This window comes from Poecilia formosa, unplaced genomic scaffold, assembly GCF_000485575.1.
Source record: "Poecilia formosa unplaced genomic scaffold, Poecilia_formosa-5.1.2 Scaffold100, whole genome shotgun sequence".
In the NCBI taxonomy this organism is placed as follows: domain Eukaryota; kingdom Metazoa; phylum Chordata; class Actinopteri; order Cyprinodontiformes; family Poeciliidae; genus Poecilia; species Poecilia formosa.
The window spans coordinates 334,129-356,897 of NW_006800039.1; the positions used below are offsets into that span (position 1 = coordinate 334,129).

The 22,769-nt window shown below is 39.1% G+C and overlaps 1 protein-coding gene across 7 annotated transcripts in view; it reads right to left on the reverse strand.

Annotated features, from left to right (window-relative positions):
• The window catches only part of ptpn13 (protein tyrosine phosphatase non-receptor type 13), a 47,654-nt gene that overhangs the window by 20,573 nt on the left and 4,312 nt on the right, over positions 1-22,769 (reverse strand). For all 7 annotated transcript variants that reach the window (XM_007558888.2, XM_016674751.1, XM_016674753.1 and 4 more), the window contains exons 2-10: positions 20,915-21,034; positions 17,794-17,960; positions 15,636-15,701; positions 14,336-14,521; positions 14,105-14,192; positions 11,130-11,762; positions 2,827-2,919; positions 2,242-2,338; positions 556-760 (exon numbers count right to left, since the gene is read on the reverse strand). In XM_007558888.2, the coding sequence (XP_007558950.1) occupies positions 556-760; positions 2,242-2,338; positions 2,827-2,919; positions 11,130-11,762; positions 14,105-14,192; positions 14,336-14,521; positions 15,636-15,701; positions 17,794-17,960; positions 20,915-21,029 (1,650 nt within the window). In that variant the 5' untranslated portion in view covers positions 21,030-21,034. The remainder of the gene's footprint in view (positions 1-555; positions 761-2,241; positions 2,339-2,826; positions 2,920-11,129; positions 11,763-14,104; positions 14,193-14,335; positions 14,522-15,635; positions 15,702-17,793; positions 17,961-20,914; positions 21,035-22,769) is intronic.

Here is a 22,769-nt window from a genome sequence, read left to right on the forward strand (position 1 = left end):
AGCTTTTCGTGGCTGTGCACAAACTCAAGTTTCCAAATGGTAACTCCGACATCCTAAATCACATTAATTAAACACACCACAAACATGTGAGGAAGAATGTCTCACACATGGATGTGTTCCCAACATCAGCAAATTTGTTTTTGCATTTACCAACAAACATTTTTACTAAATTTGCAATAATTGATGGAATAAATCTGAGCAAACTCTTAAATTCCCACATGTATTTACAATTAACCCCACAAAGGCCGGAATGAATTATACACTGCAGTCAGCGGCTTTTGCAAAACATCAAATAAGCACGGAATCAACAAGTTTGTGGCAAGTGAGCTTATGCAATTTAAATTTGTACACGAATCATCAAAAACTGCATTATAAACAAGCCTCAAGCTGCCTGCATGTAGGGGAGGGGGAGGGGGGCTAAGCTGAAAGAGAGGTGTATAAATGATGGCTTTTAGGGCTTTCTGGATTAGTATCTTAACAGCTGTCTTTATGATGGATTACAGTTATCTTTTTTTGGTGCATATCTTTAAGCAATGACTCACAATGTATACAAACCTTGGTTTTGCGGAGCGATAGAGGAGCGTAAAGAGGGTCCTGAAGGTCAAGTGCTGAAGCCTGAGGTTGGAGCAGGGGCTCGTCTGCAGAGTAGAAGTTGGCCCTGGAAAGCCTATTGGCCAGTTGCGTCTGCAGCCGCTGCACCTCCTCCTCTTGCCTCTGGAGGAGCATCTCGGCACTTTCATCAGCAGGCCCTTCATTTAGCCTTACGGGAACCAAATGTTAGTTGGTTAGCTCAGCAGTTTCTTGTGTGATTGATGCCTTTGTAGGTGTCTGTGGCAAACTGCACACAAGCTTCACAAAATATAGGATTTATTTATTTATTTTTTCCCCACCCCAACAGAGACGGGGGGGCAACAGAGCGACAGATCAAAATGATTTTCTCTTTGGGAGAAGGCATAGCAACAGCAGGCTGTTTAGGCCTGTGATGCCAGAGATTAGAGAGATCAAGAGGACTGAATGTAAATGTCACATCAGATGACCTCACTGTTGAGGCATGAGGCGATCCTGCTGTGCCAAACCAGCTGTGTGTGGCCCAGAGGACCAAAATGGGACAGCTTTGTCTGATGCTGCTCTGCTGACTGGAGGGTAGGAAGGGCAGATACCAGCTCATCATCATCATCATCATCAACAGACAGACTCATTAGTCAACACAGGCTCACTCACAGACGCATCATGTTTTCTCAGGACAGGGATGTTCACACAAAAATCAATAAATTAACCCTGCATGTGCAAAAAGCAGTCTATTCATAATATTACCATTTACTCAGGAAATTCTGACTTCCCAATACTCATTAAGAACAAAAACAATAGATGACGCCAAGTACATCCAGGAGCAGAGTGGCTCGTACTAAATCGGTTCTGGGTGTGTGTGTGGAATTTGCATCTCCTTGTGTTTGCATTTGATTTTCTTCCTTGCAAAGTTCAAAGTTGTGTGCTATTCTCAATTCTGGCTTGTGAATTAGTTTGCATGGCTTTGAATCTCAGTGTTATGGAATAACCAGGATGAGCCAAATGCTCAGACAAAATGAAACCTAATATGGCTTTAAGGTTGATGCCCAGTTAGGAATAGGTTTAAACAAAGATAAACTGAAAATAATTCAGACCCTTTAAACTTTTTCACATGTTGCAATATTACGACCACAAATGTCAATCAAGATTGCTCAGCCATGCAGGAGACCAGGAAAACGTGAAGGAATGCTGCTGCTCTGATCAGGTGAGACTAAAAAAAAATGCTGTGCTTTGCAGAAAGTCAACTTTGCACATCAACATGGTGGTGGCAGCATCATGCAATTTGGATGCTTTAGTTCAGCAGAAACTGGAAAACTAGTCACAGTTCATGGGAAGATGGATGGAGCGAAATACGTGGCAACCTGGGAGAAAACTGTTTTACCGCAGGTTTCAATGCATGCATCATGTTCCTTCCACTAAACAATTAGGTTTTACTTTGTGTTCACCTGTCAGAGAAAATCTCAACAAAACAGTGAAGTCTGTTTCCCACAGAACTTCGCATACCTTTTGGAGAGCAAAGAGGGGTTGCTGACAAGGATCAGCGTGAAACAACTTCTGCTAGGATTGAGTTACCCTGAGCGGAGGAATACCAAGCAGCAGTAACTTCCAGGGTGTCAATTTGTGACGGACAATACGTCTTCTGATGCACAGCTGCACCGGGCCTGTGTTTACTACCTGTGTCTCTGTGAGCTGTGGCTTCTCAGTGACAGGGCGTCTTGTTCTGCGAGCGCCAGCTGGGAGCCGTACCTCGTCACCTCGCCGGGTTTCTTAGCTGCAAGAGATGTGGGAATATTAGCTGCACAGGCGAGCACAAAGCAGCACGTTTAGTTTTATCAATCTAACACACCTCTTCCGACACCCACAAGGTGATGCGATTAAACTTGCAAGAACATGTCTGAGCAGAATCGTGGTTTCAGAACACTTAAGTCAGACAAAGCCGGGAGTATGAATAAAATCTGCTGACATCCACTGAACATGTGTGAGTAAAGTGACATGACGTTACAGCAGCACACTAAGAGAAATTAAACCCTGTAAGCTTTTCCGTATCTCGGTTGCCATGATTTTAAATATATTTCAATAGAAAGGGAATGAATAAATTTAAAACAGGGTTTGGTTTTGGAATTGCTTCTTAAGTCTTCTCAGCTGTTAGTTTAATAATTCAATATAGGTTTAAAGTAAGTATATAAAGCTAAATAAAATAAATTTTTGCCTCTTTATATGTTCGATGCAAAAACATTGAAAGATTTAAGGATTGTTTACCTAGCCTGTAGTCTGGATCTGAAGAGGCCACTGATGGGCTTTCACTAGATGAGCTGTAGTCACTGTGGTACCTTTGGTGGGTGTGAACAGGGTCTGAAAGAATAACATTTATCTCAATAAGAAACAATAAAACAATCATGATCATGAATCAAACGGGGGGGAAACACAACCACCATGCATATGACACTACATAATGGTTACACTGATGTGTTTGGTACATTTTTATGTTAGGATGAAGCCGATTGCACTTCCACATCAAACAGAAACTCCATAACAAAAACCTTGTCGCTTTTTATAATGGGAATTTGACAAACAAATTGATGAGCGACTCATGCTTTCATCCCCTGAAGCCATTCGAAAACACATTTAGATTTTTCCGTAACACTGAACACGACAGCACAACGAAGAACAGATACAGGTATTAGTCATGCTGTTGGTAAACACTGCTAATAAGAAGGAATATGAAGCTCTACAGGAAGGTGGATTCACCCCGTGTGTGTAGGCGTGCCTCTTGTCAAGTTTTTTAATCAGGGTTTTAGCGTTTCTCTTGCTTGCTTAACTGGTAGAACCACAGCAAGCAGAGACCAGCTCAACACATGTTTCCGCAAAGGTATTGCTTCATAAACCCTGCAATGAACGTAACTCAGATGTAAGAAGAAAACACAAACAATAAACTTTGAACCCTAACCAAAGTGTCATGTGTTTTTCTGCTAAGTTCACAGAACCTGAAAGTCCTGCTCCTCGGTGTCAGCTGCACAGCCTGAATAAACCACATTCTTCAGTCACTGCTCAAGAATTTCTGTTCCGTTTCACAATACAGCCGAGCTTTCTTCTCTTCATGACGACAATGGTTGTTCAGTTCGGCAAACAGCTTCAGGAAGCGCATTTAAAGTAAATGCAGCTGAATTGATCTTAGAAGCAAGTCAAACAGTCACCTAAGATAATTTTCCTGTCCTCTACTGCAGTGAATCATGAGTTCCCTTTACACAATCACGCAGTTGAAAAGGTTCAGAAGGTGGTTCATTTGTGCGGTTTTCCCATGCAGTTAAGACAAAAAAAAAAAAAAAAAACATGTACATTTTCCCAAAAACCAACTCATGCAGTTACCCACACATGCAGTCACTTGCCCAGATAACCTGATATGGCAGTTCTTTAAAAACCTAATGGGTGAAGAAAAAATATAACGCAGACAAAGAATTAAACCCGTTTAGCTCCTACCAAAAGGGGATTTTAAAATACATGCAAGAGAAAAATGTTTCAATTTCAACTGAAAAACAATTAATTTGAGCTTAATGAACTGCTTCAAGTCAGGGCAGAAGGTTGTCAGATTGCAGATTAACCAGAAAACTGAGTTTTCTCATCTAAACTACTGCTGGTCAGCTGGCTGAAATACTGCGACTTTCAGAAAAACCATCTCACCCTTATTAAGTGAGTGCTGTTTTATAACTACTCCGCTCTTGTTAAAAGCTGAAAGGGCAAACTGCTAATTAAAGCGCATTAAAACAGGTTACATGAAATAGCACTTCCTTGTGGCATTATTTTAAGTTTCATTCCACAAATGTAAAAAGGAAAACCTCACCCTTCCAAAGAAGTTCAGCTGAATAGAAAAAAAAAATAGTTTTGGTTTTATATACATTTACTTTTAAGCATCACATAAGTAAGTATATGTCTATTCACAAAATTCACAATGTTTGTGGAATGCTGTAGAGAGCATTACAATAAGATTTAGCATGATTTAAGATTACAAAATTAGCTTAAATAGTTACAAAACATTTATTAATATCTGTTATTTTTTCCAAACAATTTCCAAAGTACAATCTTCAAAGTAAGGGGCCTAGGAAAATAATCACGGCAGTGTTGTGATTACACTGACTCAGAACAACCATCTCGCCTCTTTCATCTACAAGTCTCCTTTTATCATTTTCCATACTGGACCTGACCTCAGCTCAAAGCTGCATAACCTGCTGCCAAGAGCCGGAAAAGTCCAATAATCTTAGGAATTCCCTCATCCGCCATGCATGACTCCAATTACAGCTTCAGGGTAGGCGAGGAAAAGTTTCTACTCATTGAAGACTAAAGCATTTTTGGGAAAAAAGGGGGGGAGGGGCTGGAGTCGTCAAGGTGCTGGAAGACAAAGAGGTGGCCAGGTAGAAACATGCCTCTGCACATACAGGCAAGTGGACAACACAAAGACTTGAACAAAGGAGGAGGAAAAGAAGCTCTGAGGAAGTCTCTGTGCAAACTGAGACAGACAAACGGCCTGTGCCATCACTTTACTGCAGAAAAGAACAGAAACAAGAAAAACATGGGGAACTCTTCCAGTTAACATCCTCAACTCCTTTAATGTTTTGAATACACACATCTAATCCTTCCAATTTTCCTTCTTTTGTTTATTCCAAACAAAAAATAAAACGGGTTTCTTTGAAAACTGATTTTTTGAAATAAAACTATTTCTACTTTCCTTTGATGAAAATAAAAACTAAATAAAAACGTCATGGTACTCTGTCTAATACACTGCACCACCGCCTCCTATGGCTGTGGCGCTATGCTGTTTTAGCTGGGCTGGTTTGGAGCCTGTGCCAAATCCTTCACCAACTCTTTCCATTCTGAAAGCCCAGGAACCCAAAGCAGCTTGAAGGTAAAAAGAACTATACCACCTACAATGGTCCAAATGTATTATGCTGACCAGGGGATTAAAAACAAAGACAGAAAATAAAAGTATTTTTTTCAACCCCTCCCTTTTTGTTTTATGCACTCCTTGAAAACACTTTGATCAAACTGAATGCTTTTCCAGACTCTGTAGGAACCTTGCTCATGCTTTTTTGTGGCCTTCAACAGAACAACTTGTATTCTTAAGCTGCTGTAATTTTAGAAAAATTTTTAAAAAAAAATATCGTGCCCCATCATGTTCATGAGGTGTGTGTCCCTAATGACGCACAGGCATTTTGCAAAGGCGGACTAATACTGTGTTGCAATTTTCAAGTTCAAGTGAAAGTAGTGGTTTAAATTTGCCCAAGTAAAAACTAAATGTAACCAATCCAACACACACTTTTGGTAAAAGTCGCCAAGTTACTCCAAAAGCAGTGATGGGAGTCAGCGCAAACGACAGACAATATCGAGCTTAAATTAATTAAATTATTACAGTACATAAAAAATATGGAGATATTCTGATTTGCTAGAAGTTAGAAAGTACATCTCCATGACTCCCTCTTAATAATAATAATTGCTCATAGAAACAGAAATATCAAATTGTAATATTAGGGATGGAATAAGTCATTGTGGTTGACGTTTCTGTGAAGCTCAGTTGTTTTCATTTCAGTAAACACAAAATAAAAATACATAAGTTGTGTATTACCTGCATTATGAAAAGAAATGTCAACTGGTCTCTACAAATGAAACCTAATATGCTTTACAGTATCAAAAAAATATTCAACACTTTTTACCTAATAGCAAGCACAATTTTCTTCTTGCATGGTGAAGAACTACAAATGCTGAGCTACTCACAGTGTAATAACTACCACATCACATTTTAAGACATATTGCACAAGTAGTCAGGACCTATAATGTCCTCCCAGCAGTTCTACACTTGAATTCTTGTAAAGTATGAAATGTCCTGACGAGAAAGAACACCGTTCTTGTTTCTGCCACCTTAGAGAAAACAGTCTTGGCCTTTACTTTTGCCATGGTGTTACAGACCCTTTATTTAGTTTTTCAAATTTAATGATAACTTCTGGAAATGACGATAAAAGTTCAAAGCTCTATAAACCTTGTATAAGTGTTTAAATGTGCCAATTAGGTTAATAGCTGAATTAATCAAAAGGCAAGTTGGACTTCTGTCAGTTGGAGCTGAACCAAGGAAGGTGAGGAAATTTTCATCCGTGTGACCTGAACCGAGTGTTTGCACAGCTCAGGATGACACAAAGTGAGGCTAATTTTAGCCAATTCCTGTAACATTTGAGCAGCATTTTAATAAAACCTGTGCTGTGACATTGCAGCGATGGAAGAATTTTAATAAGTTATAGATAGCATTCATAAAATACTGAGCGTGATACTTAGGGATTTTAGTATTCCAATACAATCTCGTTGAAATAAGTGTAAAAATCTTCTCTATTCTGATGTCTTGCAGTTTTCTAGTAACATCTTCAATTATTTACCGAGAAACACCAGTGCTTGAACCTACGTCAAGTAAAAAGTTGACTATTACGAGCTGGGGCTCGACATGTAATAGAGTGATAGATGTTTAACAAGCACTGCAAAGCGCAAACATTTGGTTTTATTGAAATCTGTATTCAAAAACGGGACAAATATAGTAGCCATAGTTTGATTGCTTCCTTTATCATGTATATAAAAATGAATTGTCTTATTATTTTGTCATATCAATGTGGAATTCAATTGTGATCAAGAAGTTGAGAAAAGAAAGGCCCCAAGGCACATCTATAGAAAATAATGCTGTATTGCTAGAAGTAGCTGCCGGCAAAGTCGGGAGGCTACAAGTAAAGAGTAAAAAGAGTGGTGGGGGTCTGGAAAAAATAAGGAAATGAAAGGAAAGTATAGAAGAGAGCAGATTAGTTTATGCCTGTTTGAACCCTAATCCTTTCTTCATAGTCACCAGATGACCTTCAAACCCACACAGGTACATGTGAGTCAGTGACTAAAAGCAGCCTCCCTATGGAGCTTTTACCAAGAACACAAAAAGCTTTTGAGAGAAACAGAAACTCTGGGGGGCTTTGTACTAGGTAATTACACAATTGCAGCAATTGTGATTTGCCCAAGCATGCAACGGTACAGTTTTTTCCACTATACCTCTGTTAGTAAGCAACAGAGGTGCATCAAAGGAATAGCTGCACATAACACGTGTGACAATAAGGTAAAGGCTAGAATTATGCTGTTCTTTAATTAGAACAGTAATTCGGGTGACCTTCGTGCCACTGACTCATTCTGTCTAAACACTGCTGAGTGGCCAATGTTAATGATACTCCCTTCAGCCAATAACCAGCTCTGAACCCATATAGCAGTTCAACTCCTATACACAGCTGGTAGCCAAGTGCCTGGCTGCTCACATCATCCCACTGTGGTCCACATTTCTCTCCATCTGTCAAATATAATCAGCTTTAAATTGCCAATTAATTACACTGTCTAATTTCCCATTTTTCCTACGCTGAATAACACTGACATAAAAGATTAAGTCTCAGGGCTGAAGCAAAACATCACACGGCTTATGGGTTGAAATGCTGAGGATCACAGTTCAAGTTCAGACAATGTTCTGTTAAACACTTATTACAAAATGATAACACGACCTAGCTACGGTGTTTCACACAAAAAAACACATATTGTGCAATATAATGACAAAGCATTTGTTATGAGGGATGTGATGCAGTGCCTGTATTCAAAAGGTAGGTGGTGAAAGACTTAATGTACGTCATTTGTGCCTTTTCTGTTTTTTAGCGGCGTGTAACCGGTGACAACCTTCAGAAAACACTAACAATAGTGTGTTGATTTAGACTTAGCAGGACACCCGTCAAACGTTAAGAGCCTCACAAAATTCAAACAAAGGCTTCCATGACTATCGTCTGAGACTGATGGTGTATGACCATCAAATTTTGTGAAATAAGACACTCGGAAATACAAAGACACTGTCTAATGGAAACAAGATGCTACAAAAAGAAAGAAAAAAAAAGAAATCTTCCAAAAAAAAACAACAAAAAACTATGCAATTAATATTTAAATAGTTGTTTTGTTTCATTTCTTTAGATAAGAAAACTGATTTTTATTTAGAGGAAGAAGAAGTAGTCAGAGAGGGTAATCAATAGATAAAATATACAACAGGAAATGAAGGAAATCCTGTCTTCACTTGGGATAGAGTAATGTTCCAGGCAGGAAAGATCTCCAAGGGACTGATTACTGTGCAACTGGAAAGTACTCGCACTGCTTCACTTTTTCCACATTTTCTGATGTTGCAGCCTTATTCCAACATTAAATTAACCTCTTTCCTCAGATTCTACACAAAAATACCCTATTCAAACAATGTGGGTAAAATATTTTTGCAAAGTTATTAAAAATAGAAAACCAAGAAATCACATTTATGCAAGTATTCAAAGCCTTTGCTTAATACTTAGTTGATCCACCTTTGGTAGCAATTCCATCCTCCAGTCTTTTTCAATATTGCAACCAGCTTAGCTCACCTAACTTTAGGAAGTTTGGCTCAATCTTCTTTGCAGTTCTTCTCTAGCGCCATCAGGTTGGGTGGATTCGTCTGTGCAGTCATTTTTATATCTCTCCAGAGATGTTTAATGAGTCTCAACTCTGGACTCTGGCTTGGTCACTCCAGGACATTTCACAGGGTGGTTATTAAGCCACTCTTTTGAGCTCTGTACCATATGTTTTGGATCATTTTCCTGCTGAAAAATTATCCATCCGAGGTCAAGATTCTCTGGAGCAGGTTTTGATCCAGGATGTCTTTGTACATTGCTGTGTTCATCTTTCCCTCTATCCTGAATAGTCTGTCAGTTCCTGCTCCAAAACATCTCCATGAAGTGATGCCGTCACCACCTTGCTTCACTGTAGGGATGGTATGGCCCTGGTGATGAGCTGTGCCTGGTTTCCTCCAAACATGACCCAGGCATTCACACCAAAGAGTTCAATTTTTGTCTCATCAGACCAGAACATTTTGTCTCTCATGGTTTTAAAGTCCTTCATATACCATTTGATAAAACTACCATACAGAGTGGCCTGATTGGTGGTTTGTCCTTCTGGAAGGCCAATCCACCAATCCAGAGAGCGTTCCTCTCTGTCCAGAGGAACGCTGGAGCTCTGTCAGAGTGACCACTGGGTTGTTGGTCACCTCTCTGATTAAGGTCGTTCTGTCCCAGATTGCTTGATTTCGTCCAGCTCTGGAACGAGTCCTGCTGCTCCAAACTTCTATTTACCAATAATGGAGGTAATTGAGCTCATTGGAACTTTTAAAGCAGCACAAGTATTTCTGGATCCTTACCCAGACATGTGCTTCAAGACAATGATGTCCCAGAGGTCTATAAACATTTACTTTTTTTTTTTTTATTTCATGCTTGGTGTTTGACCATTTTCAACTGTAAGGCCTTATATAGACAGGTGTGAGTTTTTCCAAATCACGTCCAATCAGCTGAATTTACTGCAGGTGACCTTTATTTAAGATGCAGAAGCATCTCAAGGATGATCAGTGAAAACAGCTCAAATTTCATCTCCATCAACAAAGTATTAAGCAAAGGTTGAGAATAGTTACGCAAATGTGTTTTCTGACTTTTACATTTTTAACAAATTTGCAAAACACTCAAAAAAATCTTAAATTGCCATAATGGGCATTTGTTTGAAGATTTGTTTAACATGACCCGTAAAAAGGATGAACTGAAGAAATGTGGAAAAAGTGAAGAACTGAATACTTTCCAAATGTACTATAAGCATAAACTAGAAGTGACAAAAACCACATATTTAAAAATACATTTCAAAAAATGTGTCATGTGCTCAGCTCCTGACTAATGACAGTCACAGTACACAGTGAATCCTGAACATGAATAAGTTAATAAAACATAAATGAGTAAAATAATTGTTTCTTTTGAATAACACTGCTGTAGAACAGACAAAGTTCAAAGGTAGGATATAGACAGTTTTATTACTACCTGTATTATCCAGGTAAAAGTTAAGAGCATCTTGGTTTCAAGACGATGCTCTATTTAAAAAGATGAGAGACTCAGACACAAAGTCTCACAAGTTGGCTGAGATTCTAACAGTATATTGTAACTTTATAAATGACCCTTTGGCAAAAAGAGTGATTGTTTTTAATCACATGATGACGAAAGCCTGGTTTAAATAAAGCTATTCTGCAGAAAAGGAGCAGTAGCACACATTTTTGACAACGGTTTTATCGGTACTTGGTCATGGAATCCATCCATCCATCCATCCATCCATTTTCTGAACACCCTTGTCCCTCAGTGGGGTCGGGAGGGGTGCTGGTGCCTATCTCCAGCTAACGTTCCGGGCGAGAGGCGGGGTACACCCTGGACAGGTCGCCAGTCTGTCGCAGTGGTCATGGAATAACCCGGGTAAATACTTCACTAGTAATTTGCAAACAATTTAAAAATATGAATAACTACTAAAATGACTCACTTCTGCATTTTTGAAAACCCTCTTAACATGGAGGAGTTATGAAAATCTCCCTCTCTAGAGCTGAACTCAAGGATCTGGATTGAATCAAACAGTGTGACAGCAGAAGATTCACAGTTGTGCAGAGCACAGTACATATATATTTCATTCATGACAGCATTACTCACCGTTTACCGCCTGTTGTAGTGCCTGGAGTTTCCTCTGTCTTTCCTTGATCCTGTCATATGCGGCAGGGAGCCCAGAGCCGACAGACAGGGCAGAGAAGTGATGAGGCATTCTGCCCTTCAGCTCACCAAACTCAGAGTACCGATAATCCACCTCCTTGGCCACAGACAAAGGTGATTTCCGCCTCCCCACAGAATGCGTGCTTAAGACGCTGCTTCCTCTCCGGGCATCTTCCAAAGCTCCAAAACGAAGAGCTTCTGGGTCAATGTAAGCCAAGTCCACAGAGGAAGCCCAGGTCTTTCTGGGCTGACTCGGCCCTCTGTCTGTGACTTGGTAAGGTAAAGACCTACGGTCCAGCTCCACAGGCCGGCCCTTCATCTGGGGGTGCAGCGGGTGCAGATAGGGGTAAGAAAGCTGGTGCTGGAGTGAGGGGGCTCTGGGGAAGAGATCTGTGGAAGAGTCAGAGTTTGTGTGATAGTCGGACAGGGAACTGTGGGGAGCTGCACCCTCGTCTCCCTTCAGTAAGTCCTGTATCGGCAGCGAGCCCATAGATCGACTGAGGCCCCGGTTGAGAGCCGCTTGCTCCTGAGTTCTGGCTTTGTAGCGCTCCAAAACTCTGGGCGCGGCACTCCTCCCTGAGAAAGAAAATGTCGTTAACTTTTGAAGAACACAAATTGGTCACATTTCTAAAACGCTGAATTACTCATTCTTTAAGCATCGATGACAACCAACAGACGGATATAAATAAAAAAACACAGATATATTCACAATGAGTACCTAGCTCTGCTATTAATTACGTTACATTAATTTAAAATGTAAAACCAGTTAAATGTTCCCAATTTTTAAATCTGATATTCTAGATGATGTAAATGCAAAGACAAGGCAATAAATGTAGCAATCAGAACAACCTTGTAAACTTGCTCCAGATGTTGGTCTTATAACCAAAGCTAGAAGTAAGTAAAGGAAGTTAGACTATGTCTACATGGAGAAGTGAACTCAGGAAAAAGTGATTATTAGCTTCCATATGTTTTTCATCCATAAATTTGTGGATGGGGGCCTTTATATGCTCCGGTCTAAAAGGTAGGGATGCTCAAGGCAGGTTGCTGTTTTAAGCTGAATTGATTCGGACGTCTTTTTCCATCAATGGCTGTTCAGCTGCACCACTCAGATGTCACTGCCGTATGGCTTTTAAGACAATGCCTTGCCAAAGTATTCATACGTCTTCATACCAACATATTTCAAGCCCTGCTACAATTGTGCCACTCTAACAAGAATATGCAATGATCTAATCCATTCCATTGTAGCTCTGGCTGTTTGTTTAGGGTCGCTGTCCTGCTAGAGGGTGAACCTCCATCCTAACCTCAAGTCTCCAGCACGTTGTTTGTTTTTCCACTCTCGCTGGCTATTCATTTCTGTCTTCCTACCAACTCTGATGCTGTTACAGTCACCATGTTTCACTGCGAGGACGGTGTGTTCAGTGTGGTTTACAGTTTCTTCTTCCATTTTTTTTCTCTGAATATGACCCGACTAAAAACAACTTTTTAGGTCTCTATTGAACAAATTCGTTCTTCTCATCACTCCTTCATTTCAGGTCAGAACTGTGGAGTACACAACTAATAATTGCCCTGTTAACAGACTGAGCAGTGGATCTCTGCAGCTTTCGGTTATCTTCTTTGCTGGTTTTCTGATTAGTGCTTTTCTTATCAGTCCTAATTGCTGATGTGCCTTACTCCTATTTTCAGAAGAAAGACCGGGCATTGCTCTGTGAGATGTTTAACTTTAGGAATAATGTTTCATAACCTAACTCTCCTATAAAACTTCTAGACAACTTTACTCCTGTCCTGCCTGTGCTCTTCACAGAGACACATGTATTTATATTGGGACAGTTTGTTGCTCTGGAATTTATTTTTTGGTGTCAGAGCAAAAGTGACAGAATACAAATGTTTGCGATACTTTTTTTATATTAAAAAAGGTGCGTGTCTCTAAGTTAAGAACCTTTAGAGAAGTTCAAGGGGTATCAAAACTTTTGTAAAGCAGACATACAGTGTCTATATGGGCAAAATAATAATATTAATAATAATAATAATAATAATAATAATAGTAATAATAATAATAAGAAGAAACCTGAGCAGCAGCTACAACTTGAAACAACTAGGATGCAGGAGGGAGTGATCTGCTCCATTAAAAGAAAGATGCTAAGGAATGGAGTGATCCTCTTTTGCATGTTCTTTCCCTGAGGCTGCATTTTGTTCAACCAGACAAACAAAGCGCTGATACAAACAGCAGACCAGCAGCTTCACTGGTGACTCAAAAATATGAATCTAATCAATATCATCCAGTGCTTACATAATCTGGAGTGCGCTCTGGCTGTCCTTTCCATGGCCTGGAGAAATGCCGGAATGCTCAAAAACCACCGAGGAGGTTCAGTCATATTTTCCTGAACTTAGTTTAAATTAGAGGTTTTGGTGTTTCCTTGTAGGTCTTTTCTATTCTAAAAGTCATTCCTCAGAATATAAGTCGTGGAAGCTGCATTTATTTGCTTTGTTGCTGCAGATCTGTTGAGCTAAACTAAGCTCTTGAAGGGAAAAATACTCCCGTTCGTAACTCAATGAAAAGAAAACAGATCATGAAGTTATTAGTTTCACTCCATTAAAGCCCATCTTCAGGAAAGGCCTCTAGTGCTTAGCCTTGAGGTACGACTGTAAGACAGTCTGCCACGCAAATAACATTATTGCAACCATCCAAAAACGTAAAGTACAGCTTAAACTTAAAACATATCATGCGTCATACCTATCTGACTGCATAATGGTAAGTTTTTATGGCCAACAATGCCAAATACAACAGAAGGACCTCTGTACAAGCAAAAAGACCTCGATTATAACTCCAAATGCCACTGCAATGTGACTTAGGCAACTCAAACGGCACAGAAGACTTTAGCTAATTTGTGTTCATAGTGTATAAATGTAGCTCATTTTACCGGATGGCAAGCCTTTGCCTCTCAACCTCTCTCGAATCTCCTTGCTCCGCTCTGGAAGAGATTCTCTGTCTGTCACCAGACCATCCAGCTAAGAAAAGAAGAGTTGAAGAAACAATACAATGATAACATGGTGGAACTGGTGGAGAAAAATGAATCTTTTCATGACTGAGAGACCCATTTTTCTGCAGCTGACACACAAATCGTCCTCACGATTTAAACTGAAGTGTGTACCTGAGAGAGACTGCCAAGCACCAGCCGGACCAGTTTTCTAATGTAGGAGAAAGGAGGGTCACAGGTGGAGTTCCTGATGTGCTTGCTGCAGATGTCCAGCACCGTGCGAAGCGACATCCGACTCAACGTAATGTCATCGGACATGTTGAGCAGTAGGCCGTTGAGGTGTTCCCCCAGCTTCATGGGCTGCACAGGAAACCCAACGAAGAATGAAACCATTATAAAAGGCAGGACTTTTATCTGATCTGATAGTGTAAATTAGCATTCATTTTCTAAATCATCTTGTACGCATGACTAAATGTACCTTACATATAAAGAGTAATCTAAAATGCATTTTAGATAATAATAAAAATAAAAAAAAAACAACTAAAATTATAAGCATAACTCTGGTGACAAAAAAGTATTTTTTTTCTCCCAAGCTGATCATAAAGGACTGCAAACCCAAAAGGTCTTTATAGGAGGTATAAACTCATCATTTTGTAAAAGCACTTCATTTGTCTTCAGAATCAAAGGTTTCAGTAACAACTGTTTGCTTAAAAGCTTATGACATTCACATCATCTGTGTTATAATTCTACCATATGAAATAAGATGCAACTATTTCAATTAAGGCAGGTATTTCATAGGACGCCTTTTCCCAGAATAAACGACGCATCAGAGTAATGTTCAAATTCCTTTTCCTGATATTTTTAGTTTTAGTTTCAAGGTAACAGATGGAGGGCATTCCAACAAAACAGTTGTCATTTAGTTCTCGTTTAAGCAAATTGGATCAGATTGCTTTTAGGTAAACTAAATGGTGACAAAAGTAGACGCTGCGTTTGTTTCATGACACGTATTGCAGTTGCAATGAAGTCAACCTCAGTGCTGGTCATGGGAAGCATTTCCTCATAAATGTTGACGTGTTTCGCACCTGACTGACATGTCATGAAGATGCGGGGAAAAACCTGACCATCTTCATTTTGCAAGTACATTCCAGACATTATTTCCAGGCAGCATTTTTTCTCGTCAAGATTAGACTTTAAGATAGCGTCATAGGGGAACAAAAATAAATATTGGTACACGTCGTTATGAAGCATCTGGACTGTTTTGAAGTTTTTACTCGCTGTATTTGTGACAGTGTGATCAGGCAAGCAACAAGTTTAGGCTGGAGTTGCAAAAATATTAACCAAAGGAAATAGAACTACAATAGTTTTGCTGACAAACGGCAGATATTAGACTCTAAAGTCTTTGAAAAAATAAGAAAAGAGGTTTTTAAATATTGACAGAAGCCTTTTTTGTGTTTATTTGACTTATGACATTTACCTGACTTTGAGGGATCTGATAGTCTGCTCCCCAAAATAATGTCATTCCCAGTGAATACATATGCATCTGTGGAAGGAAAAAAAAAAAACTAGTAATAAATCTATCTGTGCAAAGAAAAAAAGAAAAACAAAAAACAAAGACAAAACAATCTGGTGAAAATGGAAAAAAAAATACTTAAGGTTGATGGCTGTAGACAAAAACAAGGTTAAATTTAGGAGAAATAGGCCAAACAAACAAAGAGGATTAAAGTTTAATTTTCCACACAGAACATAGATGAGGTCTTTCACGTTAAATTCCAAAATCTTTTTCCATTTTCCTGTTATTACCATATACTCATTGCTTTGGAGAGAAATTACTTCCCCCGAATGTTGGGCTTGGTAGAGGAAAGAATAATTCAGGGATTGCCAAAGAATGCACCGTACCCTTTGAGGTCCTTCAGGAATAGACAGAGTGCAAATTTAAAGACACACTAACACTTTCAGAAAATCTGCAAGATGAGACAGTGAGGAATTAAAGCGAGCACAGAACACCAGGTTGAAAACAGCAAAAGAAACTTTGGCTCTTGCAGCTGACATGTATTTACACTCAGTCTTAAAATGAAGGAAACAGATTATAACTTCTGCACTGAAATAACTCAGCTGGAGAGGCAGATCCAGCCTTGGAAAACTGACTCAGCACAAAGCTGTTTGAGGTTTGTGGGGCTGAGCCAAAGATGGGTTTTCAGTCATGCAAGCTTTCAGTTATTCTACCAGAGTGGCAGATTTGAAACAGGAGGGCTGCAGTGAGTCTTTTAACTACAGACATGAGGCGTGCTTCCTCAGAACTCCGGCTTCTGCCAACGTGTCAGTTTGGCACGTTACGTCAGGACAAGTTCAACCAAACTACACCGTCTATCATTTGCATACACACGCACACCACTAAAAATAGATGCACAGCAGAGAGTCATTTACAGCTTTACTTTCTGTTGACAAACGCTAGGGTTAATTTACATTTTAAATCCACATCATGGCCGGCTCATAGGTCAAAGAAAGAATGAGATGTTCCAGCGCTCTCTTTAAAGAGTTACCACACATTTCTTTAAAAGAAATGTTGAGTCCTTTTTAAGACCAATTTTCCCACTAAAAGTCTAAACAAACTAACTTGAGCAAATTAAATTGGTAGCTTTATATATGACATTTAAGTCAAGTACTTTTATACCTAGATTACCAAACTTAAAACCCGTCTTCAAGTAACCAGTAACTACAGGTTTCTGCCAATAGCTGAAATCCCCATTTTCTATAACAAACCTTATTACATGCGACCTTTTATAAAAAAGTGGATAATGTAACAAATGTTTTTATTATAAATGCCCAAATATATGCTGAGAACAGTTCAGAAGTAGCTGGCTTAAAGTGGAAAAAGGATTAACACAATATGCAACAAATTAACAAGCATATAAAATTAAGACAGAAGATGTATATAAAGATATTTGAAGAAACAAACAAATAAAATACCTAAAATTGAAATTTCCCTGACTTTAAAAGCTGGCAAAATCATGTTTTACATCCTAAAACTGCATAGGATTCCTCTGACTTCATGCACGAGGAATCACCAAGTGACCGGAATCAGCTGATTGCTTAACGGATCCTGCCAGTCAGACGCACAAAATTCCCATCCTTTTTCGAGTCAGCAAAAGCATTAATGACAATACACCTTGAAGTGGAAGGTGTTACTGGGTATTTACTAAATTCAATATCTGTGATGTTTTTAATGAATAAAGTAAAAGGAAGAACAAAGATGTCAGAGGCTGTTTAAAAAGAAACCACATTTTCTACAGAGGTATGGTGGCCATTGAATTATGTTCCTGCTTAAAGGAGGAAAATGTTCAGCAGATAACAGAACGATGAAAACTTCACAGCAGCATTGCTCTGTTTTATCCTTTTAAACTTTCGACCTTTGTGAATTATGCAGGGTTTGGAAATGTTGGGAATCTCAAGAATCTTTGTTCTCAAGGTAAAAGAGAATGACCTGGCTCAGAAAGCTTTGATTGGTACATCTCTGCTCTGGTTGATTTAAGGGAGAGCACCAAAGACCTTGGCTAGAAATACATCGAGACAAAGATATAACAAAGAATGTTAAATGTTTCTGTCCCAGTGTGAACGATCTAAGCATGAAATACCTTTTCAATGTCAGAAACTGAATTCAAGGGGTTGCCTTCCATGACCTCTGGGGCTGTGAAAGCCCTCAAGTCCTCCTGGGTGACATACTCGTCTGTAAATGAAATGTTGCCAGAGGGCATGAGCAGGAGGGACCAGGGTGAGATGATGAAGCCCATGGCTGCTGGGTCTGGAGATGGAAACAGACAATTCAAAACATGAGCATGGATGTAAGACAGAAAGGGAACTTGGCTTTCTTCAGATAAACTTTTAGATGGTGCCAAACAAGCTCAGAGACCCACAGCATTAAAAAACAATGTTCTAGAACTCAATGTTAGTATCGTATTCTGTCCAGACATTTAAAACCCAAATGCCTCACACTTAGACATAGCCAACCACAGGGGCCGTTTCTTGCAAAGGGCTTTGGCATTTATTGATATTCGAGCTGACTGAAGTAAACACAAACACATGTTGCTTTCCAGGCCTGCATTTAAAAAAATAAAATAAAATAAAATCTTGAAGCATGGAAGCAAAAAGGAATGACTACACAGCACAATTCTCGTTTCCTATGAAGCCACAGGCAGTGCTTTGGTTAGAGACCGTTTTAAAAATATACAGAGGAATGCTTGAGCAGTGCTGCAAAATTCTTTTCTTCAACTCGTACTTTAGTCTAAGAGCAGAGGAAAAGGGGAGCTCAATCTGAAGAACTGGGGGGAAAAAAATTGCTTTCAAAAGCTGGAATTTACTAAGTAAATATAGGTTTCCTGTTTAAAACCCATCTGATCATTCAAAGATCTTACTGTATATTTGACATGGGTAAGTATCAAATACAAAGATTTTCTGAGAAAGTAATCATGATTTTTGATAAATTATCATGATAATTGTGCTAAAAATATGCTGTTGCTGTTTGACGAGCAACTAAAGTATTACTGACAGGAAGTTATTCTGAATCGCTGCTCTATAAAATTGAGTGTTCACACATTCTAGGTCATTTTTACTGCTACACTGACAAGCAACAGCGCATCTGGAGAGTAATTAAAGATCTGGACAGACTTTCAGTGCCCTACAAAAGTATTCACACCCCTAGAGTTTCTACACAACGCAACCACACAATAAAACATTTCTATGTGTTTTATTGGGATTTCATGGACCGTTTGCACAACTGTAAAGTGGATGGACTAAAATTAAACTTCTTGGTCTGCATGCAAAATAGTCCATAAAAAAAGGAAGGCACACAGACTGTCCACACTGTGTACACAGAGGTAGAAGCATTATGCTGTGGGGATCCCTTTTATCAGCTGGGAAATCACTAAATACATTGAAATCCTGGAGGAAAACTCGTTAGAACTTAAGCGACAAAAATCATAAACGGATTATAACTTCCGTTTATGAAGTTATAATCCAAAAGTTTGCCTTCCATCAGGACAGAAGCTTTAAAAACATGTTCACAGCTGCAACAAAAGGGTTAGATCAAATAATGTTCATGTAACGAGTTGATACAGACATAAATTCACATGGAAATCTGTAGAAATAGCAGAAAAAGTTAAAGAAGTTGCTAATGATCTGGGTACTTTTAAACACTATGTGCCATTACATTCCATCTCCATATAATCTGAACTGAACTTTTTTTTTGCAAAGAAGCACAGAGCTGACAAAAACAAAACCTGAAAATATTTCAGCTTTGATTGCAGCAAAAAGGTGTGTGTACAAATATATTTTTCAAACTATGCATCGTCCTCCTTCTGTCACATAAAATACATGACATTTGTGGTTTGCATGTGACAAAACGTAAAATTGCAAAAGACATAAGTGGCTTTGCAAGCTACTATAAGAACACTCAAGCAGACAAATGTAACCACATACTCAAACAAAACATGGAAGCATACTGGGAAAATCCTTTCACTAATCAGACAAACTCATATCAACCACTAAAACAAATCCTTCTTGAGCAAAAACACAGTAGCCACTGCAGTTTGCACATGAAAAATCAACTAGTTTCATATTTGAAGATTATCTCCTAATCTTTATGCTCACCTTCACTGTGTAAACAGATGACAAGAAAACAGAAGAAAGGCTAAATTTAAAGTTAGAATATTTGTCATTAATAACACATTCTTGTTCCAAACAGACTTTCAGTAGCTATAATTACTGGGTCCAACATCTGCTATTCAAATTTTAGCTTCCCTCAGCAGTTTAAAGCTCCACACACCAGCAGCCACAAGTTACACAGTACAACTACACACTGAAAGGATAAAATTGTGCTTTAAATACAACGGAGAATGCAGCAAACATAAGACAAAATAATGAAGAAAACCTTCAAGTATCCAGCTTTGCTCCTTGGTTTATGTAAGAAGCCTTCACAAAGACACTATTCAAGATCATTTCTGCAAAATCCCTTCATCATAAATGTGACCTCGGCTGCTGAGGAATATTTGAAAGCGTTCACTGATAAGGAAGCTTTTCTGCAGCATGATAGGATATGCATCACCAAGCTTCACTAAGCAAAACCAGAAAGTGAAGCCAAGCTGGTTTTCCCCAGAAACAGAGACTTGGAAACAAGTTAATGCTTAGTGGAAAATTTTAATGGTCAACTGTTTAGACAATACTTTCAGTTTGTGTAATCAGGTGTACTGGAATGATGAGTGAAACCAGGAGCCCCCTAAAGTGTTTTCAAAGTGACAAGATTTCTGCAGGCTCGCATCCTCTTCAGCGTCTCTAAGGTTAAACTTGCCTCGGTCACCCACCGCTTGAGTTTTCTCAAAAAACAAAGTGTTTCTGGAAGCTGAAAACCTTATCTGCCTGTGCCTCCAAGAACAACTAAGATAGCCTCACGGCAGTGACAAGAAAGATTAAAATGCCCAGGGCTACCTCACAGTCTACCAGGCATTAAAAATGAGCAAATGAAGCCATCAGAATAAAATTTAAAAAAAAAATACATGACATGTAAGTTTGCATTTTCTGTTTCTGATTTCATTTAAAGAAAGGAGGACAACGATTTACTAGCTTTGCTTCAGTATAAAACTCTCAGAAAAAGGCTTTTCAGTGTTATTTTTTCTTTACAAGTAATTATGCATGAAAAATAAAGTTGGCCCACGCAACAGAAAGAAATAAGGAAAAAATGATAATTGTCTTTGCACATCATACCTTTGTTAAAAAGTTCTTGGAGGCTTTCTGCACTCTGACTGAGCAGCGCCCATACCTCCTCCTCCTGGAGCGGCCCCCCTCGAACTTCCAGGGCTTCTGCCAGAGACACATGCATCTTCCCTGCACAGGCAGCGAAACACACAGTTATCACCTACAAACACATTAACACAAACATTCATCAACGTGCACAGTTTTTGTTTTCTTGTTTAAAATTCCATTGATTATTTTCTTTCTTCCAAGTTAGTTGACATTTTGTCCTGTTACCTTAATAAGCAGCACCAAGCAGAAAAAAAAAAATATATAATTTTGACTTTTGCCTTGTTCGAAGAAAAGGAAAACCCCTCAGAGCACTGGGAAGGAAACCTCGAAGCAGATCAGCGCAGCACAGAAAATGCAAAGGCAGCACCTCCGAGTCACAGTTCTGTTCATGTCAGCAACTACGGCCTCTGGAAAATCCTTTTTGAAGTTTTCTTCTTTTATTGCCTTACAACCATAAATTAAAATCAATTTTCAAGAGGTTTCCTTTAAGCAAGTGATCAACACATCCCTCCAACTCTTAAAGTCCAAACCTTATTGGTAAAGGCACCAATTAATAATACCGTGAGCTCAGAAAACTTGGGCATATTAATGTGGAAGTTTACACATGTATGCATATATTGTCCTTTATATTTTATAATCTGAAGTTTATCTGTGTCACTGAAGTGCTGCAGATAAGACAAAGATCGGTTGCATGCTCAAAAATAAACCTGATCAGGTCATATAAATGACTTTTTCTTTTTACTGCGATCTTAAAGCTGTTTTTTTGCTGTGTCTTATGTAAACTTCTGTTTTCCGATTACATGTTGTAAAGCCTGAAACTGGGTCAGGCTCAGAACAAAACCAGTCCCTCAACGGCTGACAAAACACAACATGTCACTGTTACATTAGGAAACTCAACATGCCTTTAATTTATTTGTATGGTAATCCAACCAATGCCCCTCGCCCCCATTTAAAACAGGATGCGTGTGCTTCGCTCTATGTCCCAGTCACGTCATTCACGGAGGGACGTGAATGAGATAAAAGACGCATGCAAAGTTGTTCCCGATGTGTCACAGTTTCTGTCTGTACTCCAGCCGCTGCTCTGCAGTGGTGACAATGGTTTCTAATCTTCCCAATTCATCAATGGCATGACACCAATGTAAGCAAACCAGTTTTGCAAACAGGCTGTGCAGAAACTATCCAAGCCACGGTAAAGTTGCACATCCGAAGCAACAAATACAGATTTTGTTACATCTAATGGGTCACACAAGCATAAAAAGCCAAAACTGTAAATTGACGCTGTGAACAGCGATGTTGGAATTTTCTGTCAGATCGAAATGTAAATGTCAGGCTTGTTCTTAAAGAGGACACCCCTGTTCTAAACCAATCTTCTGAGCGCTACATGGATATTGGTTTGCAAAACCCCAAATTCAACTTACTTTTTAAGCTTCAGAGTCTAATATGAAGAGTAAAAAAGTTAGACGTCAGCAACGTTAAAGTGTAATCAAGTAGTTATGTGAACATGCACTGTATTTAGGTGAATCAGAACCGCTTTGAGATCTCCAAGGACTGTAAATGTCTCCAAATATTGCATGAAAATCCATCAAATCAATGCACACATACTTCAGTCTGGCTCAAACAATCCCTGCTGTCTCCTGAAAATCCATCACAAAGCGAGGCGATCAAACACTTTTTCTGCATCCGACATACAGGCTAAATGTGTGCATATCATTCATCCAGAAATCCTTGCCGTAAACTGGGCCAGTGAACTAATTAGTCAAATTTTTTTCCCCACGTTTTGTTTTGCTTTTCTGAAAGCAACATGCGAAACAATGTC